General features: G+C 32.7%; 1 protein-coding gene across 1 annotated transcript in view; it reads left to right on the top strand.

The window, feature by feature from the left end:
• TMEM275 (transmembrane protein 275) overlaps nucleotides 1-11469 on the top strand; it is a 712265-nt gene extending 700796 nt beyond the window's left edge. Inside the window, exon 2 of the mRNA XM_044085842.1 lies at nucleotides 10506-11469. Within this exon, the coding sequence (XP_043941777.1) occupies nucleotides 10597-11145 (549 nt within the window). The 5' untranslated portion in view covers nucleotides 10506-10596 and the 3' untranslated portion in view covers nucleotides 11146-11469. The remainder of the gene's footprint in view (nucleotides 1-10505) is intronic.
• Nucleotides 11470-18608: the final 7139 nt, after the last annotated feature.

The following is an 18608-nucleotide window of genomic DNA, read 5'->3' as shown; positions in this document are numbered from 1 at the left end:
CATCATTTGGACTGGCACATTAGATAGTTTGAATGAATTTTAGTATATATTAATGAAACAACCAATGTTTTTAAATTCACATGGAATATTAATAATAATAGTATTGACTATTTAAATGCACATCTCATGAAATATATTGAAAATGAAGCATATATTGCAGTCATTCATAGAAAGGAATCCTATTCTAATAGTTTTTTGCATTACAATAGCTCCCATCCAGAACATCAGAAAAGGTCCGTAATTATGGGACAATTAGTGAAATCTGCCTGGATGGTGACTAAGTTTGAACAATTCGAGTTGGAGTGCACATTTTTGCGTGATATGTTCCTTAATAGGTACTATCCAGTAACATTAGTTGACTCTTTAATACATGAAGTTACCACAAAAGATTAAGTGGACACTTTAAGCCCATTCTACAAAAACAAAATAAAGTATATGATGTTAGTAATACACCAAACATCAGAAGTAATAGTCATGATAATATAATAATAAAAGAAACTATTAATGAAGACAAAAATAAAGATTTTTGAAATGCTTTGGTACTTACTTTTTCTCAAGAACACCATATAATTACAAAAATTGTTATTAACAACTGGGCCATATTTATGGATGACCCGCAATGTAAAAAGCATATTGGAGAAATACCAAAAATAGCTTATAGAAAGGGTAAACATTTTAAAGATATCTTAAAAACAGGCACCCACTCAATAAATACTAAACACAAAGGTATGAGTAGATGTGGAGCTTGCCATTGGTGTTTTAAAATTAGAATAGGAGAGTCTTTTCATCTTAGGAAAAAGAAGTTTTATTTGAATGGAAAATATAATTGTAAATCTAAGGCAGTGGTATATCTAGCCATGTGCAATTCCTGACCCATCTTCTACATAGGGAAAACAGAAAGAGCTCTAGCACAAAGAATATATGAGCATGAATATGCCATAAAGAAAAATAAATGTAATAACTCACTAGCAAAGCACATTGATGAATATAGAGATCATCAGTTTTCTTTTACAGCATTAGATCATGTAGCAATAGAAGAAAAAAGACCTTGGGGCTTATTTTTAGAATATAAAGAATTGCAATGGCAGATTAGAACACAAGCTGACACATGGCCTGGTATTAATGAATGTAGTTCAATAGCTCCTATTTTAAAATTAAAGGCATTAAACAGAAATAAAATAGTAGAATGAGTTATAGTACAATTATTTTTTAAAAATGAATTCATATATAAAATTTCAATTGATTTTATTTATTTTATATATATAGTTTTTTCATTAGTCAGTACAAAGAATAGTATTTGTAATATAATATTATACAATTGATGTAGATATATGTTCATTAATTCATCTTATTTAGTCACATATTTAATATTTATTAGGAAAGTATATGTATGCATTATTTTTAATATTGTATTTTATATATATTTTAATATTGTAAGTAAGTATATAAGTCCTTTATGATGCTGATAGATCATATAAGTCGTTTATGTAAGTCTAATATATGGATTTAGAGGCTGTCCCATGGCGCTAGTATACATATTCACACAAAACACAGATACTGGCGTAAACATCCACACACTTTTGAATATGACAAATTTTGATGGGACAATTTATTAAATACATTTTAATATAGCATGATATTATTTTAATATATATACATTTATATATGTTATTTAATACTCTTTAATATTTTTATATTAAATGCAAGCTATTTATGTTTTTATGCTTTTCAGCTGCTATAAATATACATATATTTTTCTTTATGTTCTCCGCCTTTGTTATAGTATATGCATTTTAGATTTTTAATGTTTTAATTATTTATAAGCAGAGATTAAGTATGTACTAATACTAGTCATTTGTTTAGATTTTAAATTTTATTTTTGGGGTAGAGGCATGCTTATCTGCAATTACAGTAAAGTCATGTGATGTTAACTTTCCTTAATGAATGAAGTTTTAGTATAAAAGGAAGTGAGGTTAACAGATACATTGTCTGATGAAGTTTAATAGATATTAAATGAAATCGCTTACTTGTGGATTTATATTTGATTGTTTTAAACTGCACTTTAGTGTTTAAATAAAGTACTTGTTTTTCCAGCTTGGTAGTTCTTCATTTGCCGTTCGTATTTTTAGTTTGTTTTGTTTCCGTTTTTGCCATGTCATCTATAAACGAAAGTGAGGGTGCCGTACAGCTGGTTGAAGGTACCAATAGGCCCGAAGGGTCAATTGGAAAATTAACAGCAATGATAATGTGACTAACCCAAAGAGTAGACAGGTTATATGAGAGACTCAATGTTCCGGAAGCAAGTAGTGCAAATGGGAGTTTGCATGCTTCGAGAAACAACAATTCTTTTAATTTTAACATGACACCAGCATGCCTAGGTAATACTAATCCCCCTGCTCATTGTAACGCCTCTATACCCGGTCAGCAGAACCAAACGGATCTCAGAGGACATCAACCTTCACAAACAAATGGTTCAGGGCATATTTTCATTAATAATGAAGGAATGAGAAGAGAGATTCCTGTGCTCACAGAATGGCTTGAATCAGCATTTGTGTTCTCTGGAGAACACAATCAAAGTACTAACTTGCTAGACACTAAACTAAATGATTATGACATAAAGCTGCTTAAATGCAGAAAACTGCAGCTAGAAAACTCATATTTGAAAGAATGTAATAAGCATAACATTATACCTAAAGGGTTACGTTTTTGGCGTTACCCTACAGGCTTGGCTAATAACTCGGCTTTTCATACAGAGTTATTGCAGTTGTTTGATAAAAGTGGTAAAGATATGTTGAACATAATGATACAATATAACCAATTTGATATTGATGAACTGATGAGTGAGCTTGATAGGCTTGATAAAGAAATCAGGGCCGATACATCCTATGACAGTATTAAATTTGAAATGCTAAGAATATATAATAGTATAGAACAACAGATTGCAAAATTAAAAACTAGAAAAATAAATAAACTGGAAAGGGACCTTAATCAGTATGCAAATGGAATAGCATATTCTAAGCCTCCTGGAAGCCAAAGAAAATACAAGCCCTAATGAACCAAGAGAATTTGGTTAGCAAATCGATCCGACATATGAACAAGAGTTTCCTGAAGTAAGAAGGTTGGAGAGATTGAAGAACAAAAACCCATATCCTAACCACCAAGGAGCGGGGTTTCAAGGGGCCAAGCCCAAAGACAAACAATGGAGGACATAAAAAATGATGATTATGTTCATGCAAAAGAAGGAAATGTAATGAATGAAGTTCAACATTGCAGTAACATATTATATGAAAATAATAAGCATGTTACAGTGAATGTAGGAGGCGATTTTAAAGTTTTTAATTTTTCAGAAGTTGAACTTGATCAAGACGTAGCAAATGTTTTAGCTAAAGGTTATACTTTTGCTCCCTCAAGGCCTTTTGATTTCACCACTACAATGATTGACATGAAATTATTTTTAAGGAAAATTAACTTTACATTAATGTATCATGATAACATATACAATGAGACTAGTAAATTTAATATTAGTAGTATTTTTAACCCACCACTACATCCAAAGCTTTTATTATATGAAAGGATATGTGAATATCAATTGAAATGCTTAGATAAGTTTAATAAACAAATTATTCATCGAATTTAAATAATGATGAACAAAGAATTTTAAAAGTATTAAGTAAAGAAAAAATTAGAATCATGAAACCAGATAAAGGTGGCAGGGCAGCTATTATGAGTCATGACACATATAATCATAAGTTAAATGCTATTCTTGAAACTGACACTTATGAGCAAATATCCCTAAATGAGTTGAATACTGCATATAGAAAAGTGTATGAACAAATTAATGATATGATTCTTGAAAAATGTATCAATATAGATTTATTGAATTATCTTAACATTACAACTCCTAGAATTCCTGTATTTTTTGGAAACCCTAAAATACATAAAAGCATATACGACCCCCCCCCCCCATGCGCCCTTTAGTGGATGGAAGAGATTCCATTACTTCAGCATGTGCTAAGTATGTTGATTATGAATTAAAAAAAGATTATTAGGAATGAAAAACATATTTGTAAAGATTTCTGGACTTTCCTAGAGCATATGAATGAAGTGGAATTTAATAATAAAGACATTTTAGTAACAACAGATGTTTGTGATTTATACACAGTCATTCCACAGTCTTTAGGTTTGGAATGGGTAAGTGAATTATTACTAAATTATCATGCTAACCACGAACTAACAAATCTCATAATGGAATTATTAGAAATAGGTTTAAGTAATAACTTTTTAACATTCAATAAAAAATATTTTTTGCAGAAAAAGGGCATTGCTATCGGGTCACCATGTGGGGATGCTTATACAAATTTAGTCATGGCATTCTGGGAGAATTTTTTTGTTTTTAATAGTAAGTATAATAGTTTAATTAAATCTTATCATCGGTTCCAGGATGACATCAGCATCATTTGGACTGGTACATTAGATAGTTTGAATGAATTTTAGTATATATTAATGAAACAACCAATGTTTTTAAATTCACATGGAATATTAATAATAATAGTATTGACTATTTAAATGCACATCTCATGAAATATATTGAAAATGAAGCATATATTGCAGTCATTCATAGAAAGGAATCCTATTCTAATAGTTTTTTGCATTACAATAGCTCCCATCCAGAACATCAGAAAAGGTCCGTAATTATGGGACAATTAGTGAGAGCTGCCTGGATGGTGACTAAGTTTGAACAATTCGAGTTGGAGTGCACGTTTTTGCGTGATATGTTCCTTAATAGGAACTATCCAGTAACATTAGTTGACTCTTTAATACATGAAGTTACCACAAAAAGATTAAGTGGACACTTTAAGCCCATTCTACAAAAACAAAATAAAGTATATGATGTTAGTAATACACCAAACATCAGAAGTAATAGTCATGATAATATAATAATAAAAGAAACTATTAATGAAGACAAAAATAAAGATTTTTGAAAAGCTTTGGTACTTACTTTTTCTCAAGAACACCATATAATTACAGAAATTATTATTAACAACTGGGCCATATTTATGGATGACCCACAATGTAAAAAGCATATTGGAGAAATATCAAAAATAGCTCATAGAAAGGGTAAACATTTTAAAAATATCTTAAAAACAGGCACCCACTCAATCAGTAATAAAAACAAAGGTATGAGTAGATGTGGAGCTTGCCATTGGTGTTTCAAAATTAGAATAGGAGAGTCTTTTCATCTTAGGAAAAATAAGTTTTATTTGAATGGAAAATATAATTGTAAATCTAAGGCAGTGTTATATCTAGCCATGTGCAATTCCTGACCCATCTTCTACATAGGGAAAACAGAAAGAGCTCTAGCACAAAGAATATATGAGCATGAATATGCCATAAAGAAAAATAAATGTAATAACTCACTAGCAAAGCACATTAATGAATATAGAGATCATCAGTTTTCTTTTACAGCATTAGATCATGTAGAAATAGAAGAAAAAAGACCTTGGGGCTTATTTTTAGAATATAAAGAATTGCAATGGCAGATTAGAACACAAGCTGACACATGGCCTGGTATTAATGAATGTAATTCAATAGCTCCTATTTTAAAATTAAAGGCATTAAACAGAAATAAAATAGTAGAATGAGTTATAGTACAAATTTAAAAAAAAAAAATGAATTCATATATAAAATTTCAATTGATTTTATTTATTTTATATATATAGTTTTTTCATTAGTCAGTACAAAGAATAGTATTTGTAATATAATATTATACAATTGATGTAGATATATGTTCATTAATTCATCTTATTTAGTCACATATTTAATATTTATAAGGAAAGTATATGTATGCATTATTTTTAATATTGTATTTTATATATATTTTAATATTGTAAGTAAGTATATAAGTCCTTTATGATGCTGATAGATCATATAAGTTGTTTATGTAAGTCTAATATATGGATTTATAGGCTGTCCCATGGCACTAGTATACATATTCACACAAAACACAGATACTAGCGTAAACATCCACACACTTTTGAATATGACGAATTTTGATGGGACAATTTATTAAATAAATTTTAATATAGCATGATATTATTTTAATATATATACATTTATATATGTTATTTAATACTCTTTAATATTTTTATATGTGAATGCAAGCAATTTATGTTTTTATGCTTTTCAGCTGCTATAAATATACATATATTTTTCTTTATGTTCTCCGCCTTTGTTATAGTATATGCATTTTAGATTTTTAATGTTTTAATTATTTATAAGCAGAGATTAAGAATGTACTAATACTAGTCATTTCTTTAGATTTTAAATTTTATTTTTGGGGTAGAGGCATGCTTATCTGCAATTACGGTAAAGTCATGTGATGTTAACTTTCCTTAATGAATGAAGTTTTAGTATAAAAGGAAGTGAGGTTAACAGATACATTGTCTGATGAAGTTTAATAGATATTAAATGAAAGCACTTACTTGTGGATTTATATTTGATTGTTTTAAACTACACTTCAGTGTTTAAATAAAATACTTGTTTTTCCAGCTTGGTGGTTCTTCGCTTGCTGTTAGTATTTTTAGTTTGTTTTGTTTCCGTTTTTGGCATGTGTATGTGTCTATGTCATACGTTCGAACTATAGAAAATTTGAATGGTAAGACATAGACTAAAATACTTTGAATCACAAACATTCAAAGACACAAAGCTTCAAAGCATATTGATTTGAAAATTTCAAAAAAAACTGTCTTTGCAAGGAGGGCAAGCCACTGTGTGCCTCCCACATCCCCTGTATTAAATATATATATATATATATATATACATATATACCAACTCCAAGGGCACATTACAGTGGAGAAAGGGCAAATAACCTGATCCTTACTGTACTGTGATCTTGTATGCCTAAACAGTGGCAATGTTTGAAAAATTCCTTTTTGAAGACTGTAGCCAGTAATTTGAGTGCTTGCACTCTTGAGATTTCCAGCATTTGAATGGAAGCCATATCTATTTATCTATCTATCTATCTATCTATCTATCTATCTATCTATCTATCTATCTATCTATCTATCTATCTATCTATTTATCTATCTATCTGTATATGGTTACCTATCAAAACACTGAATGATCATAACATCTAAACTCAAAACATCAAGACCATAACATCTAAACCTCAAAACATCTAAAAGTCATAACATCGAATCTCAAAACATTGAAAACTATAAAGCAACTATAAATAACATCTCTGCACACTGTTTACTACGCTCTGCCCCCCACACTCCCCTTACTTAAATATACCAACTACGAGATCGCACTACAATGGGGTTAGGAAATTAACCTTTTCCCCCACTGTAGTGTGATCTTGGAGTTGATATATATAATTTACGGGGGTGTGTGTGTGGAAGACAGCGCCCACCGCTTGGGGGGGTGCAGGGGGGTTTGCCCACCTGCAGAATCATATTAAACAGTGTGCAGGGATATTATTTATAGTTGCTTTGTAGTTTTCAATGTTTTGAAATTCGATGTTATGACTTTTAGATGTTTTGAGGTTTAGATGTTATGGTCTTGATGTTTTGAGTTTAGATGTTATGATCATTCGATGTTTTGATAGGTAACTATATATATATATATATATATATATATATATATATATATATATATATGGTTCCCCTGCATTTGGTTGAATTCTGTTTCTTTGACAAATGCAGGGGGCATGATTTAACATTTGCATTATGGATAGTCAAGTATTGGAAATGCCAATGGTATGTAATGTTGAAACAGGCAAGTGGGGCTGGTGGGGTGAGAGTGCTTGTGCATGTGTATGTGAGTTAGGGTTAAGGACTAGTATAAGTGAAGGTTGGGTATTCTGTGTTTGCGTCTGAGTTTGTGTGTTTTAGGGTTAGGGTCATAGTTAGGTTAGGGAATAAATGTAATGTCTGTGTGTGTTTGTGAATATTGTGCATTGCAGTATGTCTTGTATAGTGGCAGCACTGGAAGCTTTTTAGGAAGGGAAGGTGTAGGGTTAGAGATAAGGGAAGGGGCAGCATCAGGATTAGAGTTAGTGCCCATTATTAAGGTGGTACAGGGGGCGGATAACTATATCTATCCCCTAACCTGAACCCTAAAATACACAGCCCCACACACAAACACACAGCACCTATCCTTCACTCATCCCCTACCCACACCCTAACTGACATACACATGGAAAAACACATTCGCTCCCTCCAGCCACACTTACCTGTGTCAACATTATACACCATCACCATTTCCATCGTTCGGCTATCTGTACTGTCAGCAATAAACCACACCTCCTGGGTGTGTCAACATTATACACCATCACCATTTCCATCGTTCGGCTATCTGTACTGTCAGCAATAAACCACACCTCCTGGGTTTGTCAAAGAAATGGCATTCAACAAAACACCCCCCATATATAAATATATATATATTTGTGTGTGTGTGTGTGTGTGTGTGTGTGTGTGTGTGTGTGTGTGTGTGTGTGTATATATATATATATATATATATATATATATGTGTATATATATATATATATATATATATATATACAGAGAGAGAGAGATTTTGCATGTGCGTGAGAAGTATAGCAGGATACATGAAAATGAAGAGTGAGCAGATATTCTGTGTTACAAATTGTCATATGCTGCCTCTGCTCTAAGCATTCAAGACAAAACAAATATTATCCATGTTAAGGATTCCTTATTCATTTATTTCCCAGTATGATGATGACTTTCTTCATAAGACATATTTCTTATACATATACTTATCTTTCTATAGATAGGCACATTTTTTTTCTTTCTTGTAGATCACCTCATATGACACATACTCAACAAATAGCACAAATGTTTTTACTTGATAGGTTTGGATTATCCAAATAAAAAGCAATGAATGCAATTCGTTACTATGTTTTTTTTTTGTTTTTTGTTTTTTGTTACATGCTCCTGCTTTCAAAGAAACTGATAAACTGATACAAATGGACTATATAAAAAAAAATAATAATAATATTCTTAACTGGGTGGTTTTACATGAGGCAAGTTGTCACATGTAACCATAAAGGAAGAAACGCTCTCTACTGACACTTTATTATAAGCAAGAGATAGGGTGAATCCTCCATGGAAGCACTGGTGTAATGTAGCTTCATACTAGTATATTAAGTAATAGATAAATAGATGCACAGCCACACATCAAATGGAGAAAGGTAGTTCACGGTGCACCAATCTTGAGGAAATTAAATAATGCTTCTCAAAATAATGTCTCATTAACATTTTACATTTGCTATGCACATTAATGTGTTTGGTAAAACAGTACTTTATTCCTAAAAGAAAGAAAGGTTAGAATATTTCTAATAAAAAAAACGCATATGCACATTGTGTTTGTTAGCCTTGTTAATATTTAAATAATGGTTTTAGTGTCCTTCTTGCAGAACTGGTATCATCATCTGTACTAATTTATACACCAGTGCAATCATCACCATAAGAAATGTTTAGTATTTTGAACAACTTTAATAAGCAGTAATGTTTCAGCATTTCAGGAGCAAACTTCCAGCATTCTGACTATCACAACAGCCTCACCATAGCAAGCTTAAAGGGTCTGCCTATAGTTAAGAACACAGAACATAAAGCATAAGGAAAAACAAATGTAAACGACTGAAACTGGAATTCAGTGCTAGAAGTTGTCTGTTATTTACCCATTGTTGTCAATGCCCTTTTTCAGCATATAACATTTTCTTAGTACATATAATGCTGGAAACATTGTATTAGCAAAATAGTTTGCATTTTGCATATCTTTTGTCTGCCAGACTTCATTGCAATCTGCACTCTAATGTGTTGATCACAAGTATATCGTTTGTCTAATTGCCTGATTGTCGCCTCACAGTTAGACGTTGCCCATTTGATTCTCAGTTAGAGCGTCTTCTGTGTGGCGACATGTGTGAATGGACTTTCCTTCGCTGAAGGCAAGCCAGCACGTAAAAATCTACTGCCAATCATTAGCAGACCGGAGTTCCGCTGTGGCGACCCCTAACCGGGAAAAGCCGAAAGACACAAACAAACTGCAGTATCTTGGACAATTCACTTTTCTCCAAGGCTCACTGAACTCATACTATATATATAGCAGGTGTGTTGGGGGCTTCTCCCCTTTGAGTGAGGTTTTGCTGATTTGCTGCAAGATTAACACATGGTGAACTAACCTCTGTGTGAATCACTTATCTACTGAACTGTAATGAAGTTTCATGTATTGAAAATATTTGCTTTATCATTCTAAAAAGCAGAACACCATTCTGTACATGTGCTTCAATGTAAGTTTAGAAAGTTAATTTTGAGCTGGTAAGAGAGCTTTATTTGTGCTTCTACTCACAGAATGTTTTGGTCATTTTCCATAGGTGACAGTATATGCTGCATTACAGTTACATTTGACTGACTTTAAAAGTATTTGTTATAATAGTTAAGGAAAATCTGTAACGTTTCTTTTTTTTTTTTTTTTTTACTTTGCAGGTTACAGAATTGATAAAAGTGATAAAAGTCTCCTGCTGATGCCTCAAGTAAACAATAGAAAATTGCGACCTTCACCAGGACTGCTATTAAAATGATGTTTACTGAGAAAAGTAACTCCTCAACGTCACAGAAGCCAAGCCAAAAGAAGACTAGGCCTCAGGGTCTTCCTTCTCCAGCTCTCTGTTGTGCCTGTGGGCTTTGCATTATGTTAGCAGGTATTAACATTACTTTGGTGGGGGCATTTGCTTTCGGGACATTTCTGCCCATGAACAATCCTCCAATCATCATTGGACCAATCTTACTAGTTGTAGCATTCACATTTTTTGGGGCCTGCTGTATCTGTAGCCGAAGACCAGCTCCTGGATCAAGGAAATTCAAACCAGGGTCAAATATTGGTATCATTAAAACCGGCAACACTGCATTTGAAATTGAAACAAGTGAACATACAGTCCAAGATACCACAGCAGTTCAACTCAGCCCAACAAATTCACCTGTTTCATCTAGAAAGTCCAGTCCAGTTCACGAAAATTCAAAAACATGTAAACTTTTTACTATGGAAGGTAATGGCCCTGCTGCAAAATATACAGCAGGGGGAGAAACTATACAGCTAAACTTACCTGTGGATCTTAATACTTCATAAACCAAAACCTTTATCAAGCACTGATTGACTTGGTCATGGCATGCAATCTATTTACTGAAAGTACCTGCCTGGAGTCAATAACTGACATGCAGAAGGGCTTCAGTGTTCCATTCATTATGTTTCCAAAAGACATTTCTTACATGACATTGAAGGACAGTGCATTTTGAAATTATCTTCTTTGTAAGAAAATACTTTCGGATACAAGGGAGCTATATACTTTTTTAAAATGAGGGGATACTAAGCTCCTATAGTGTTTTAAATACAGAAATAATTGCATAAAAGTACTTTGTGACAATTATTTAAAATAACATGTTAATTACTGCTGTTTATATATATATATATATATATATATATATATATATATATATATATATATATACACACACACACACACACACACACACACACACACACACACACACACACATATATACATATACATACACACATATTTATTTATTTATTTTGGTTACCGAACCAAAATGAAATGCAACATTAATTGTATCTTTTTCATGTGAATCTTTCATCACTGTATTTGCATGCTGTATAGTAATTTGGAGTTTTAGTTTTGTTGTAGGATTTGATGAAATGGAATGCCTCCACAAGATATACACTAGATACACACACACATGGTGTGAACAACTTTTAAGTGAATCTTTCTTTTCAGGAATGAAAGTACAGAATGAAAATCTAGCCACCTGAATTTGAAGGTAACAAAACTAGGTTTCTTATGGTTTAATTTAAATTACACTAACAAATCAGAGTATGTGTCAAAGTACCACCTTTACTAATAAACAACTTAGTAACAAATGAGAGTAAACGTCCTACTAATGTCTTTACTAATTAGATATCTTATCAGCTTCTTTATAACGGTAGCAATGTTTCAGTATGAGGAAACCAATACTTCACTCTGGATATCTTGGTGAATACAATTTGATCATAGCAGAATTGCTATTTTTATTATTAATATTATTTTGATACAAATGCCTTCTACTTGCATTTGCTCAGCTGAAGTTATGTCTGTAGAATGTCCGCAGTGCCAAACATTTATATATGAGAGAAATATAAAAGTAGATATAAATGAACATATGAGAAATATTTACATACATTTTCAGAAAATATTTGCAACCATTTTATTAACAGGGACTTGTTTATTTTTACTGGCATGAGCAAAAAGGCATATAAAGAAAATATAGAATATGCTATTTATGTATTTATGTCTGTGTAATTATTGTAAATTTATATATTATTAATGTAAATGTTACCTGAATTTTCAAAATCTACTAATTTATAGTTCTCAAAAGAATGACATTCCATTGCCAAGAGTTCTTTGAACTCTACCTATGAATTTTATGCATAAATTTTAGTCATTACCATAATTTTATTATCAGTTTTAGTGCATTCACATGTATGAAAATTAAAACAGAACTGTGTGCAGAACTCTCATGTTTTTTCCAAGTTTTACTGTGGCTTACCAAATAGCAAACTGTGCATCAGAAACATCAGAAAATAAAGCTGAAACACAGAATGATGAAAAATTTAGCTTGAAACATTTTTGCAAGCTGTAAAACCTGCTGCATACCTCCATGAGGGGCGCAACGCCCCCATAGCCCCTAAACCTATATATACCAACTCCATGGTTACACCAACTCAAAGAAGGGAGAAATCTCCCAAAAGAAGGGAATCATTGGCAACATATAGTTAGAAATCTCACTAGCAATAAGCTCCTAAGGAAAACAGAAGTCAATGTAATGTTCATCGATGCCTTTTGCTTCTGGCAATTGATGCTTGAGAAATTTCACCTCGACCAGCTGTAGAGGGTCCATTTTTTTTTCTAAATTCAGAGAGTCAGATTTTAGGATTTATTAATATAATTCCAGGAAAAATTGAAAAAAAAAATCAGTGCACCTGCCACTGATGTTTCTCTTCATTTGCATCAAGGTAATGTCATAGTGATCAGCTAGTTTGTATGTCTCTCTCATTCATGAAGTAATGTTTTTAATGGATGAAATGCATATAGAGTTACTTATGTGTCTGTTTAGTTGGGCAGTTAAAGTAAGAATTGTCAAATTGTTATGATATCTAGAACTGTGTATTCTGCACACACTTTACACATGAAAAAAATAAATGTATATTATATATTTTTTGTCTGTCTGCAGCTTAAAAATATCTGTATGTAGAATAAATTATTTTTTCATGCTTCTCAATATATCTTGAAAAAATGGAATATACTTTTTCTCTGAAATACTAGTCCGGGGAAGGGGGCCAAATGTCCCACTAACGTATTATATTCAAGGTAAATTTTTAAATAATTTAGTAATACTTAACATAAAACTTTATTCTCCCTGACATCTGATGGTTACTGAACTTTATTATTTAAAGAAAAAAAAACATTATCAAACTCCCAGTTGTTTTTCACACACCAGTCTACTCCCTGGTCTTGCATTATTAATTAGTTTCTCAGGAGAGCAGCAGCACTGCTAACAATTGGTGTAGGCCAATGATTCTTTACAAAGTACATATGGTGAAACGTGGATGAACTAGAATAAAAGTGGTGTAGGCCAATGATTCTTTACAAAGTACATATGGTGAAATGTGGATGGACTAGAATAGAAGTGGTGTAGGCAAATGATTCTTTACAAAGTACGTATGGTGAATCATGGATGAACTAGAATAGAAGTGGTGTAGACCAATGATTCTTTACAAAGGATGTATGGAATGTGGATGAACTAGAATAGAAGTGGTGTAGGCCAATGATTCTTTACAAAGTACATATGGTGAAACGTGGATGAACTAGAATAGAAGTGGTGTAGGCCAATGATTCCTTAAAAAGTACATATGGTGAAACATGGATGAACTAGAAGTGGTGTAGGCCAATGATTCTTTACAAAGTATGTATGGTGAAACGTGGATGAACTAGAATAAAAGTGGTGTAGGCCAATGATTCTTTACAAAGGACGTATGGTGAAATGTGGATGGACTAAAATAGAAGTAGTGTTAGCCAATGATTTTTTACAAAGTACGTATGGTGAATCTGGATGAACTAGAATAGAAGTGGTATAGGCCAATGATTCTTTACAAAGGACATATGGTGAAATGTGGATGAACTAGAATAGAAGTAGTGTAGGCCAATGATTCTTTAAAAAGTACGTATGGTGAAACATGGATGAACTAGAATAGAAGTGGTGTAAGCCAATGATTCATTAAAAAGTATGTATGGTGAAATGTGGATGAACTAGAAGTGGTATAGGCCAATGATTCTTTACAAAGTACATATGGTGAAATGTGGATGAACTAGAACAGCAGTGGTGTAGGCCAATGATTGTTACAAGGTACGTATAGTGAAATGTGGATGAACTAGAATAGAAGTGGTGTAGGCCAATGATTCTTTACAAAGTATGGAAGGTGAAACATGGATGAACTAGAATAGAAGTGGTCTAGGCCAATGATTCTTTACAAAGTACATATGGTGAAACATGAATGAACTAGAATAGCAGGGAAGCTTTCACTGGAGACTGGTACAAGTATTGTGTAATCATTTAAAATGAGCTGCCTGAGTTCTATGAATGTTAATGTAGTTTTAATTTGCAGAAACATGTATCACATTACATATGCAAAGTGGTAAATGTGATTAGTATTGTGGCAAGGCTGTGAATTGTAATTAGAGTGAATGGTACAAAGATATAAGTCTGTGCACAGAAAAAAGCCACAGTACCAAACATTCTTAGAATGCTTACTATTCCTATATACTGCATAGTCATACTAAACCTGATTAATAGCTGGTTTAAGTTGATTAATTTAGAAATTACAGGACTGGAATTATTTCTTACGTTAGCTTGATAGCTTCTTTTAAATTATAATCTTAAACCATAAAAATAGTCATGTTTATGATAGTTCTTCATATGTCTGGGAAGCATACAGCAATGTCCAAATTGTTGGTCCTTATGGTGTGTGGTGACCGAAAAGTGGAAACTTTCAGCAGTACTGATTACTATACTAGAAATATTACCATCTAATATAGTTTATTTTCTAGGAATTGTTATAATATGATAACTTGACATCAGAATGGAAGCAGATAAGGTACATTTCATTGGAATTAAATCATAATTGTTTACTTCTACAAACACTGCTGGTAACCAAAAGTAAGTCATACATTGAAAGCTATTTACCAAGAAAAAGGTTTGCCTAAGATCTAGAATGAACAGCAAGAAAGTATGTATTTTTGTTTCATTGTGATTCTTTTATTTTTGCGGAAATCACACTAAGAAAATTAAGACATTTTAGTATTTTCCTAATAGATGGAAAAAAAATATGAAGCAATAGATGTCTAACTTATCACTCTTACAATTTTATTGTTATCAAAGGAAGATTAAGCCAGAACTCTGAAAAAAATGAATGGGTTAACATCTACTAAATGGAGGCAGAGCATATGCAATTGTCTCTCTCAGTTTATAGATGTGAAAATCTGGGACACAACTCTTGGAAATCATGCAATTGTGCTCTTTATTTGAGTATTTTTACTTTATTTCATGTATTAGTTAAACAGATACCCCCCCCCAGACACAAATAGTTGTAGTGTTTGTTTGGAAGCACTGTCTGGTTAAATGACTTGCTTAGTGCCATATAGTTTGCATGTGGAAAGTGATGGGCTCAAACTCAAGACAAAGCTTATTATAAGCTCATATCCTTAGTCTACTGAGCTAAAATGCCAGATTATTCCATAATTAGTACAGCAATTGCATGATAACTGACGTAAGAATCTTAATTTCATTGATTAGACTAAGAGTTACATATGCATTAAATCACAGACAACTACAAAATGGAAAATTGACTGACGACACACAGAAAACTCAGGTAAGTAGCTGTCTCACTGTTGATACTACATAATGAAGAGTGTGACTAATTCATGTTTTAATTAATACAGGTGAGCCAGATTGTATGGACAGAATATAATGTCTGGATTTTCCTCATAACACAGAAATAACAACTTACGTTTTTTTTTTTTTGTGTTTGTTTGTTTATTTATTTTAATTTTGCTTAATCTACACACAAAACAACTTCCTGTAACAGAATATTGCTGCTGCTAAAGAAATCCCAATCCTTCTGAGCTACACGTTCTAGGGACCTAAACCTTGTCACCACAATAAACAGGACATGTTGGAGGGATAGATTCCTATCCCAGAGACTTCCTATACTCTGGAACAGGCTACCCATCTATGTCTAGCAAAGTTCTTCATTAGCACTCTTCAAGAAAAATCTTGATGAGTGGATGGGGAATAGGAAATACACCCTGGGGATCACTTTTGTGTCTCTGTTCGTCAGTGGCATAGGAAAATAACTTTCTTGGGTGGCGTAAGCCAGGGAATCTTGTTGGCTAGGCTTGCATAGGCCCTTGGCCCGATAGCCTAGTACCTACCTATGAACCTATGAACCTTTGAATGATATGACTACTTGAAAGAAGGACAACCAGATAAAATACAGAACCTAAATAAATTGATCTTCTCACTGCAAAATAGTTACTGAGGATGGAAAACATATAAATATTGCCATGTCTGTCACAGAAGCACAGACATAGAAAGGAGAAATAAGAATATTCTGGCAAATATTAATCTTGCCATCCTCTTACACCCAATGCAGAACTGTTTTGGAGTGAATCAAATTTCCAGGGATGTCCTTGATTTTGACTCCAAATTGTGCTTTCAATATCAAATTTGCAAATGGTCAGCCAATAATGGTATTGATTAAAGCTGCAATTTTTTTTTTTTACTTTCAAAAATGGATATTAGTTTAAAGTCTCTTATGATCTCAATTTTTAAAGTTAGTTTTATTAGTGTTTACAAAGTGCCCCTGATTTGGACCCTTTGTTTTTCAATATTTGTGGTTTTATCCCTGACTGGATGCAAGAGATCACACCTATGTAAATCCACAATCAGTTGTTAAGTTTTATTGGTCTGGTGATGTATTTTCAATTGTTTGTTAATGGATTAACCTCCTATGAGCTGATAATGATCAGAATTATGCAACCTTGCAGACTCTGCTGTGGATCTGGGGCAGTCATGCTGAGAGATGATGTGAAATAGAGTTAAACAATCAACAAGTCAAGATATGTGTGTGTGTGTGTGTGTGTGTGTGTGTGTGTGTGTGCATATGCATGTGTGGTGTGTGTGTGTGTGTGTGTGTGTGTGTGTGTGTGTGTGTGTGTGTGTGTGTGTGTGTGTGTATGTATGCGTGTATGTGTGTGATTGAAACAAGCTAAATATACGTTAATAATGGAAGTATTTCATTATTTCATTCACTTGTTCATTGCCACATATTGGAGTTAATAGTTGTTTTTACTGCGACACACAAACAGAGGGTTCTGAAAGAATAACGGCACAAGAGAGTTTTAAACAAATGCTCAAGATGAACAGTAAACATAAGTCAAAGGACCTCCATAAACAAATTAAAACAAGCTAGTTGAACATTATGACTGAAGAGAACAATCTGTGTGCATCTGTGTGTGTGCCTGGTTAAATACAACTTGAAGCCCTTAATTCTCAAGAGTACCTTTTAATTTTTCTCTACTATAACTTGAATTATACTTTACTTTTGACCAATATGTTTATATATGGAGTCATTAACAATGAACTTTAGAAAATACAACTCTTCAGATCTGGTCTGTTTAATCTAATTATTGATTCTACAGTTTGACTATAATTATCTCATTTATTTTTTATATATGAGGTTATTATCAATGAAGTTCAGAAAACAGAACTCACCAGGTTTTGTCTGTTCAGTCTAATTCTCACTTTCTTATGTTGACTGTGAGAAACTATACCAGGCTACATTTAAACCAGCTCCAAGTAAAGGCTGCATGTGTGGGTAATGCTACCAGATTTCACTATTTCTATATACAGGCTAAATGCAGCCTGAAAGAGGCCACCATTTATTGTAATTGCACATATATTCATTAATAGATTTGGATAGATAACAGGCTTAGCTCTGTATTGTGCCATCAGTGACTACAACCTCATAGTTAGAGTACAGTTTAGCATGTTAATGCCACTATCTGCCAATAACAGATTTTATCAAACAATGGAAATAACATCTCCACTTCATGGAAATCCTAGCCAAACACCTAACAGCCTGCTGTATGAAACTGAGGTATGTCTTTGTGAGTAATACCTTTAGAATCCTAATTTTGAGTCTAACAGAGGCCGGCACAGATTACCACCTTACACTTCATAAAGCATCAAAAATTGCCTAAGTACAGTCATGTACAATGATATGCAGACATTTTCAAATGGTCTGACATACATGTACTATTAATCATTTTTTCCATGCACAACTTGCATTTTTTATTCTTACTAATATTAATACTGTGTATGTGGGTTATGACTTATCTTGCAGCAAATAATAGTGCCACTCATGATATATAAAGATAGGTAATTTTGGAGTTGCTTTGATCTTAGAAGTGAAAGAAA

Source organism: Protopterus annectens, chromosome 10.part0 (assembly GCF_019279795.1).
Source record: "Protopterus annectens isolate FY-2018-M chromosome 10.part0, PAN1.0, whole genome shotgun sequence".
NCBI lineage: Eukaryota > Metazoa > Chordata > Ceratodontiformes > Protopteridae > Protopterus > Protopterus annectens.
The sequence above is the reverse complement of the archived record's forward strand: the minus strand, read 5'-3'. Positions and strand labels throughout refer to the sequence as shown.